Source organism: Leuciscus leuciscus (genome assembly GCF_965113295.1).
Source record: "Leuciscus leuciscus genome assembly, chromosome: 3".
NCBI lineage: Eukaryota > Metazoa > Chordata > Actinopteri > Cypriniformes > Leuciscidae > Leuciscus > Leuciscus leuciscus.
In genome coordinates, this window is record NC_138727.1 from 17,582,688 (window position 1) to 17,591,933 (window position 9,246).

General features: G+C 34.4%; 1 protein-coding gene across 7 annotated transcripts; it reads left to right on the forward strand.

The window, feature by feature from the left end:
* Positions 1–157: 157 nt before the first annotated feature.
* primpol (primase and polymerase (DNA-directed)) lies at positions 158–6,871 on the forward strand. 7 transcript variants are annotated; one of them, XM_082164593.1, is made up of 15 exons: positions 161–257; positions 580–667; positions 749–946; positions 1,036–1,130; positions 1,306–1,444; positions 2,518–2,665; positions 2,796–2,847; positions 3,032–3,168; positions 4,027–4,189; positions 4,315–4,409; positions 5,451–5,537; positions 5,685–5,793; positions 5,888–5,970; positions 6,383–6,429; positions 6,514–6,871. In XM_082164593.1, the coding sequence occupies exons 3-15, from the start codon at positions 764–766 to the stop codon at positions 6,748–6,750; spliced, it is 1,575 nt and encodes a 524-aa protein (XP_082020719.1). In that variant the 5' UTR covers positions 161–257; positions 580–667; positions 749–763; the 3' UTR covers positions 6,751–6,871. The 7 variants fall into 7 exon arrangements, with proteins under 7 accessions (XP_082020715.1, XP_082020718.1, XP_082020719.1 ...); XM_082164589.1 differs by lacking the exon at positions 580–667 and having other exon boundaries at positions 158–257; positions 668–946; XM_082164592.1 differs by lacking the exon at positions 580–667 and having other exon boundaries at positions 158–257; positions 720–946.
* The last annotated feature ends 2,375 nt before the right edge of the window (positions 6,872–9,246 follow it).

A 9,246-nucleotide genomic window follows, 5' to 3' on the forward strand; every position in this document is an offset into this window, starting at 1 on the left:
AAATAATAAAACAATTAAACAACAAAAGAAAATAACTTCTAATAACGATGAGGGGTGTCAACTAATTAATATTCATGATCTTAAACAAGTTCCGTTTCGCGCTCGGTGCATCTAGCGCATGCGCAATGCTTCGTTCTGTGACGTACAATTACGCGCGTTCCTCAAAAAGCCGCTGACGCTGTGCTCAGATAGAGGAAGTACTTCAGACTGTCAATATGTAATAACAAAATACAAAGGACTATAAAGCAAGAATACAAGTAAGCAACCAAACTTGGTGTATGTGCATTTATTTCTTAATGTATAATGTAGCACTCATATATATTTTTTATTAACATGTTACTATATGCAGTCCCTGTTCGATGTTCCTTAATTTGTTGTTCGGTTTTATCCCTTGTCTGGCTGTCTAACGTTATCTATCTATCTATTTATTGTTTACAGTGCATTAGTACTACATTGTGTGTCTGGCATTTAACAGTTACATAAACAAAACCAGTAACATTTTATTTATTTGTTTCTATGTCTATTTATGATAAAAAAAAATGGCCAACATTCTTGATAGTTAATAATTTCACCATTCAGATACCAGCCCAGTAATATCCCAGTATTACATCTGCTCTACCAGAAGCCTTAACCGTACATTTGCTGTTGGACTTTTACCTGCTCACAGGTGACTTCAGTTTTTCTGACCTCATTACTGTCCTCTGATGATCACATCACAGAGCATGAGTGAGATTTAATCATACTCCAGTGTTTTGAGGCAAGGATGGTGGGAGGAAAGTGGCAGGACAGGCTGAAGTCTTTGGAGCAGACAGCCTCGTCCTTTCAGTCTTCTCCTCTGTGCAGTCCATACAAGCCACGTCTGTCCCGGCCATGGCAGCCCTCCTCTGTCTGGAGACTGTTCCCACGGCAGAACGCAGCCATCGGCTTCATTCAGCACATAAAACAGGTCTAGACATTAGCTGTTAGATATCCGTTCAAGTAAAGTATATCATCAGCTGTTTTTAAAATGTTTTTCTCTTATTCTGTCTTTGTCAGGACGTGCACATATTTTCACTTGAGAAGGAAGGCAGTGATGCTGGACAGAGGATTTTCCTAGTGACCAGCTACAGTGAACTTTGGCATTATTACAGGTAACTGTGACATATATAATGATAAATCAGTGTTAGGGAAGTTACTCATGGAAAGGAATCTGCTACAGAATAGTTACTTTGCACATTATTAGTTTATTTTCACTTAATTTTTAATACAATGTACATGCACTTAGAGGCATTGTTGTAGGTGAATGAGAGATCTGTGTCTCTTCAGCACTCACAGACAGTCTCTGATGCACTGCTATGAGGTCATTCTGGAAGGAGCCGTCTGCAAACTCTACTTTGACTTAGAGTTTCACAAAGGCACCAACACGCACCTGGACGGCAAGATTATGGTGGCAAAACTAATTCAGGTAAATATGCTACCATTCAAAAGTTTGGGGGTCAGTAAGATTTTTTTTAAATAAAGTAATAGCCTACTTTTATTCAGCAAATACGCATTAAATTGATCAAACAAATGTTTGTTAATGTTAATTCCAACATTTGCTAGTACATTTTTTAATTAAAAGTTGTATTTGTTAAAGGAACACTCCACCGTTTTTTTCATATTAAACTATCTTATTCCCTTAACTAAGAGGAGTTGATGCATACCTCTCTCGTCTCAGTGCGTGCACTCAATCGCTCTGGCGCGCGGATTTTTCAGGCGTGACTTTTTACTACGCCGAGTCGAAGTGCTCCCAAGTGCTATTCCGGTATGTATCAACTCGTCTTAGTTAAGGGAATAATAACATAGTTAAATATGAAAAAACGGTGGAGTGTTCCTTTAACATTAGTTAATGCACTGTGAACTTGAACAAAAATGGAACTATTGTATTTGTTTTTCATTAACATTGCCAAAGATGATTAAATGTAAAAATATATATATTTGTCACTGTTTGTTCATATTATTTAATACATTTTCTAATGTTAAGAAATATTGTTACAAAAGATTTCTATTTAAAAAATGCTAAATGATAAACATTATTTATCTATTTATTTAATTATCAAAAAAAAAAATAGGGAAAAAAATATAATGTTTCCTCAAAAACATTTAGCAGTGCAACTGTTTTAACATGAATAAAAATAAGAAATGTTTTTTGAGCACCAAATAAGCATATTATAATGATTTCTGGAAAGATCATGTGACACTGAAGACTGGAGTAATGATGTTGAATATTCAGCTTTGCCGCCACAGGAATCAATTAAATTTAGAATTTTTTTAAAAAAAAATTTACTTGTAATAATATTTCACAATGTTATTGTTTTTAATGTATTTTTGATCAAATAAATGCTGCCTTGGTAAGCTCAAAAGGCTTTTTTCAAACACACACACACAAATCTTTCTGGCGCCCCTAAACTTTTGAAAAGTGGTGTAGTGATTTGTCAGTTCTTGTTTTAAAATGGTTTTCATAACTAGACATGTAATTTCCTCAATATGCAATAACAGTATGTGTGTGAGAAGCTAGAGGAGGTTTATGGTCTACGCTGCTCTGCAAAAGACGTCCTTAATCTTGACTCCAGCACCTCTGAGAAGTTTAGTCGCCATCTTATCTTCATGCTTCCCAGTGCTGCCTTCAAAGATAACTCCCATGTAGGTGAGTCATTGTCATGTCATCATCATGTGCTTTTAGTGACTCTGTTGAGTGACACTATTGATGGTTGATAAATACATATATATATATTTGTCACGATCTGTGATTGTGATTTTTGTGTGCGTGTTTGCAGGGCGATTTATTCATGATATCCTACATTCTGCTATAAACAGCCTTCAAAAAAGGTGAGAGATGACAAACATTGGAAGGGCTGTAATTAAAGTCATTATTTTGAACTGATTTCTTTATTGCCCCTCTTGTTTTCTGTAAAAAACCGTCCACCAGTTTCTTACAGCCTCATTTTTTAAAATGTTTTTGCAGTGTTAATACATCCTTTCTGTTATAATATTGGTTTGATTTGGTTTAAAGCAATCCAGAGGCACCAAGAGAGAACAGAGCTGATGTGGATGGTTCTCAGACCAAGAGAATAAAGTTTGAAGAGAAGGATCTTGGCTTTCTAGTAGTCAAGAGCAAAAATGGGCAGGAACAACTTTTTGTTGATCTGGGTAAGAATTTAAAGTTGGTTCTTTAGTCTTGAAAACATTTAAACTTTGCTGTTGATTAAATACATTTAATACATTAAATGGTCTCTTGTGAAAAAAAAGAATACTTATTATGGAAATAATATACTTTAAAAGGATACACAAGTGCAAACTAAATGTAATGTTATCAGACACTTAATTGCATATTATTTACAATTAAATGTAAATGTAGTATACACCCCAGTCAGGGTAGCGCCATATTTTATTAAAAAAAATATTTATCAAAATGATGTGTCCATGGTAGCCAAAGTAATCAACAAATTGAGGGCTGGATTTAAAATCACACCAAAAAATCAAAGTAAAAATTGAAATTACAGGCTGATCCAACTTGAGCACATGAAGGTTTGTGTGACCCTTTAAGACCATCACTGACCCACTATCAAACCAGTCTTACTGGATGGTGTTGCAGTCAGCATAACGTTCCCTACAGCTTCTCCAGACTCTTTCATGTCTGTCAGTCTCATCTGTGAAGAGAATGGGGCGCCAATAGCGGACCTGCCAATTCTGGTGTTCCCTGGCAAATGCGATCGAGCTGCACAGTGCTGGGCAGTAGACTGCTGTAGGTCATTTTGTAGGGCTCTGGCAGTGCTCCTTTTGTTCCTCCTCACACAAAGGCGCAAATACCGATCCTGCTGCTTGGTTGTTGCCCTTCTACGGCCCTGTCCAGCTAGTACAGTTTTTAAGAAAATATATTTTTAAGATTTGAAGTACACTACAAGTGTATATTCAATCAAATTAAGCACACTTCTCTTTTACAAGAGTTTATTAAGGTAAAGGACAAGAAAGTTATGCCTGATGTTAATTCCATGCTCTCTTTTGAAGGTGTCTACACCAAGAACAGGAACTTTCGCCTCTACAAGTCCTCCAAACTGGGAAAGAATGCAGCCTTCAGTGTGGCAGAAGACAACAAGTTTGTCCCAAAGCCCTCCAACCACACCACTAAAGAAGAACGCATATTTCTAGATTCTTTAATCACCAACATCAGGTTATTGTATGCAAAAATTGTGTAAATATGTTGTCCACACTGTGGTGGAGCAAGCTTTTTGTGATTTTATTTTTGTGTCTCTCTCGCTTTCACACACACTAACGCACATTTCTGTTTTGTACCAGTTTCACAGGACAGAGGATTTTGACGCATGATATACCACAGAAGAAAACAGCAGGGTCTCTGTGTTCAACCCTGCAAAGAGAGTCACACAGCTCTGGTGAGAAATACAAGTTAACATCACCAAGAGCTTCCCTCAACCTTCCCTCACACTTTGTAACAAATCCTTCCCTCGTGGGTCAAAGTGACCCGAAGCCCTTAAATATACTTTTTTTCTTTTCTTTTCCAGGAAGCTTATTTTATTTTGGTAATATTTTTTCTATTTCTTAATGTAATTTTGGGGAGATTTTTTGTTATTTAATTTACCTTTAAATGATTAGATTTGATCAATAAATAATAAATAAGTAATAATTCATAAGTAAAAGTATAAAATCATTTTTAGTTACACTTTTTTTTTTTAAGGTGTCATTGTTACAGTGTAATTATATATTTAAGTACTGAGTAATATTAAGCAACTACATGTACTTTCTATAGGGTTAGGGTAGGATTAGGGTTTGTTTGAGGGTTAGTTTCATGTAATTATGCATAATTTACTGTTATTACTATGGTACGTACATATGTTACATGTAACAAGGACACTGTAAAATAAAGTGTTACCTAATTTTTTGGTAAAGTTTAAGTATTTTTAGTTAGAATTTTGAGCAGTTTTAGTTTTTTCTATGTGTACTGAAATATTCCTCGCATTCCATTCATTTCTAAGGGGGTCACATTGACCCTTGAGGGAAGGATTTGTTACTTTTTTAAATTTCAACCTCAAAACTCCTTGAATCCAGTAAATAAAATAAATAAAAAAGTGTATTTGTGGTTCAAGTGTGACAAAAGTCCTAGGGTCTTGGACCACTCCGATGGACACAATTATTTATTTTTTTAATAAAAAAAATGAATATCAGGTCAAAAATGAATGGAGGAAGGATGGGTAAGTGAATTTATTCAGAATTAACCATCTCAGGTCAGTGCTGTAATGTGGTTGGCTTAAAATTTGCATTAAACACACTATATAATGTGCATTTATATATATGAAATGGAACATTCACTAGCCTGGTGGCTGTTGGGTGAAATAAATGTTATGTCATGTTTTACTTTTCACACCATAGACAGTTCATTACAATTAGAGACTTCTCCCTCCGCCCTCTCTGTATAGATCTGTTAGGTGAACAGAAGCCGTCTCCTTTTAAAGAGGTGGATGAATTTGTGCTGACACTCGTGTGCAAGGATGGCATTCAAGGAAGTAAGCAGGAGAAAAAAGATCTGTATACTATTTCTTTCAAATGAAATTTGTCATTATCTACTCACGTTGCTGAAGGCATGTTTTTCACAAAAGGAATTATTTCAGCTGAATGCTTTGTTAACTGAATGTCACATTTAACCCAAACAGGTATCCGGCGATGGAACTACTTTGCATCTGAACAGCTGCTGGTTTATGACATTGAGAAATTCCGCTGGTGCCACAATGTGAAGCGCTTCCACAAGAGCAACAACATCATGTGAGTCGCTATCACTGTGACTTGCATTGCTTTTCATTCTCTGTTTGATGGTTTGCAACAAATTACGAATGCTCTTTATTCTTCTTTTTGATAGGATTGTGGTGGATCTCAAAGAAGAAGTGTGGTATCAGAAATGCCATGACCCTGACTGCAGGAGACAGAACTTCAGATCCTCCAGTACGCTCCATAGAGGAATAGATAGATGATATTACGCTCCCAGATAGGCTGAATTTCAGTGTTGTTGTTGTTGTTAACAAACTATTAAAAGTAATTTTAGGTCACTTAAAAAAATAAATAATAATCAGATATAAATATTTGATGAACATTTTTAAATTAATATAAAAAATGTTTTGTTGCCAACTAACTGTTATAGGTTTAAGCTGAAGTAAAGTTGCAAATGAAAAACAAGACATTTTTTTTACAAATACAATTTAAAAATGTAAATAAAAGTTAATTACAAATGTTAAGAAACTTTATAATAGTATATAAATAATACTAAAATAAGAATGTTAAGATATGGCAAGTTTGTGGGGAATGATATTGCATTTAAAAGGGTTTGTTTTTAATATGGTGGCATTTCTATGTTCAGGCTTCCCACTGCCTCAGGAGGTCTGCATGAGCCACCTACTGATGAAGGTTTGTCAGGATTCACCTCGTCTGGAGACACCTGTCATTCACATAACCGTACATTTGGCTGAGTACACCTTTCTTTATCTTAAGGATGAAGAGGATCAGGAATATTTGACGGATGAACTGGGGAACATTGAGCTTGCCAAGAGCTCTGTACCCATGAATGCTTCAGCAGAGTCCTCCTCGGCTGCCCGGCCTGCGAACACTGAGGATTGGGGAGAGTGGCCTGATGACCCTGCTTATCTAGAAGCTTTGCAGGAAGTAGAAAGGACCACTGAAGAGGTACCTGATGAGCTTCTGCTCCAGGCAGTGACTGAGTGTGAATGACACCATTATTAACTTACTATAGTGCAATACATGAATTTCTTTCTTTCTATACATTCATTTGTAAAATATGTGCTTAAACTCTGTTTCCGTACAAAATGTTCAATACAAAGTTAAAGACAAATGTTCATTCATTTCCATTATTATTTTAGAAGACTTGGCTTGGGATGTTACAACTGTATATAACTGAACAACAGTTTTTATTTACAGAGATTTACAGAGATGTCAATATGCACCTTTTACTGCAAACTTAAGAAAATAACAGGAGAAGTACAACTTAATCTCTGAGCAGAAATTATTTGAAATCATATAATATAATAGATTGTAAATATACACATTTATAGTGCTGAGAAATAATGCAAATTCTCAAGTACAATGCAATACATTTTATAAAATTGTAAATACATAACATGTTGATCTGATTGGTTAAGATTGTGACACAAGATCATCTAAATGCAACACCTTTGACCCATTTCAAGATCTTCAAAAGGGACATAATATTTTATGGCATCTGTTGCATTGTAAAAGGTTTTAACCTATTTGTTTAAGTGTAAAGTTTTGATTTAACGATAAAGTTTGATTGTTGTCTTAAATTAAATATTTTGCCAAAATTACAACTTGCAGTGACAAGGTAATTGCACCTTTTCAACCACTTTCGATTGAAGAAAACTAAGTTGAAACTGCAACTGATAATCCATAAAAGCGAGTATAAATGACAAAAATTATTGTGACGAGTTGAAATGGAAACATTTAACAAAATGTTTGAACAATAATTACATTTTCAATGGTGTGGATCAAAAACAGTAAATACTGCTTTTGGTTACTTTTCTGATTTATAGAATAATTTTGAGGATACTTTTTTTGAGAAATTCTTGAAAGTAAAACAAACCATTAGATTCATTTTATAAATGTATTAAATCAGATTTATTAACATAATATACTGGGTAATGTACAGAAGTGTCCATTTTCCTCTTGCTGTGATATTCCAGGAGAGGGCAGCATTTGTCTACTTCTGAACACAGATTCAGGACAGGGCTGGAAATGCTTTATGTTGCTGTATAAATTTAAATATGAGAACCTGAAGAGGCGGTTTTCCCCAGAGCCTTGGATCTTCCCAAGGACACATAAGGGTCTTTTTCTCTTTAAAGCTTCTTTAGAAAAATATGCATCATGAAAGTCTATATTCAAACAAATTGAACTTGAAATTAGTAGGGTGGATGAGTGTCCTACAAACAGCTTTTTGTTTCTGATACACTGTTCTGTGACTGCGACTCTACATATGACTATATTTACACAATTACACTGAAATTTTTTACATATACAAACAAATAGTAATCTTTTTTAATTCAATAATATTTTGTATTAAGGAAAAATGGTAACATTGTAAGTTAGTTATGCATTAACTGACTGCTGCATTTTAATTTCGGCATTGATAGGGTTGACATAGAAATGCATATAACGGATTAGAACGGTTATGGTAGAACCGTTACGACATGGCGGGATCACAGCATAAGCTCATGGTTTTGGTTCAGGAGAACTGTAAAAGGCGGCTGCTGTTCGTTTGCGGTGCTCGGTGACTGACGTCTGTCTACAGCGCATGCATTTCCATACGGAACATGCTGATGACGTGTGATGTCTGCGCGAGCAGGGTGTGTGGAGGTATGTTGACAGGCAGGTAGGAGATCTAAATCTAAATGCAATGATTGGATGAACATTTTTTGGTCCTACTCTACCATTTTATGTTAGCTCATGTCCATTAAATAACAAGAAGAATAACATATACAACATTTAGTTTTAGTTATGTATTAGTGAATATAAGTATTAGTTCATGTTAACTAATGTAAAAGCAGATGTTTTTTTCATGATAAATTAGAGTAAATGAATCGCCTATTAATCATTTTGTTTTATTTCTTTGCATACAATGACACTAATCATTCATTTTGAATGCCAAGATTAAGAAATACAACTTAATCTCTGAGCAGAAATTATTTGAAATCATATTGTATAATAGATTGTAAATATACACATTTATAGTGCTGAGAAATAATGCAAATTCTCAAGTACAATGCAATACATTTTATAAAATTGTAAATACATAACATGTTGATCTGATTGGTTAAGATTGTGACACAAGATCATCTAAATGCAACACCTTTGACCCATTTCAAGATCTTCAAAAGGGACATAATATGTTATGGCATCTGTTGCATTGTAAAAGGTTTTTTTTAACCTATTTGTTTTATTTCTTTGCATTCAATGACACTAATCATTCATTTTGAATGCCAAGATTAAGATGATATTTGTCAAGAATGTTTTTTATTCCACAAATGAATATTATTATTATTATTTATATCAATATTGTCACTGGAAGTTTGTTTCCTATATTGAAATATTGCACTTATGGGATGTTTTCCCATAAATACCATAATGTTATTAATGAGTTAATAACAACAATTTAATTATTTTCTATTTAATAATAAAAAAAATACTTTATTTTCT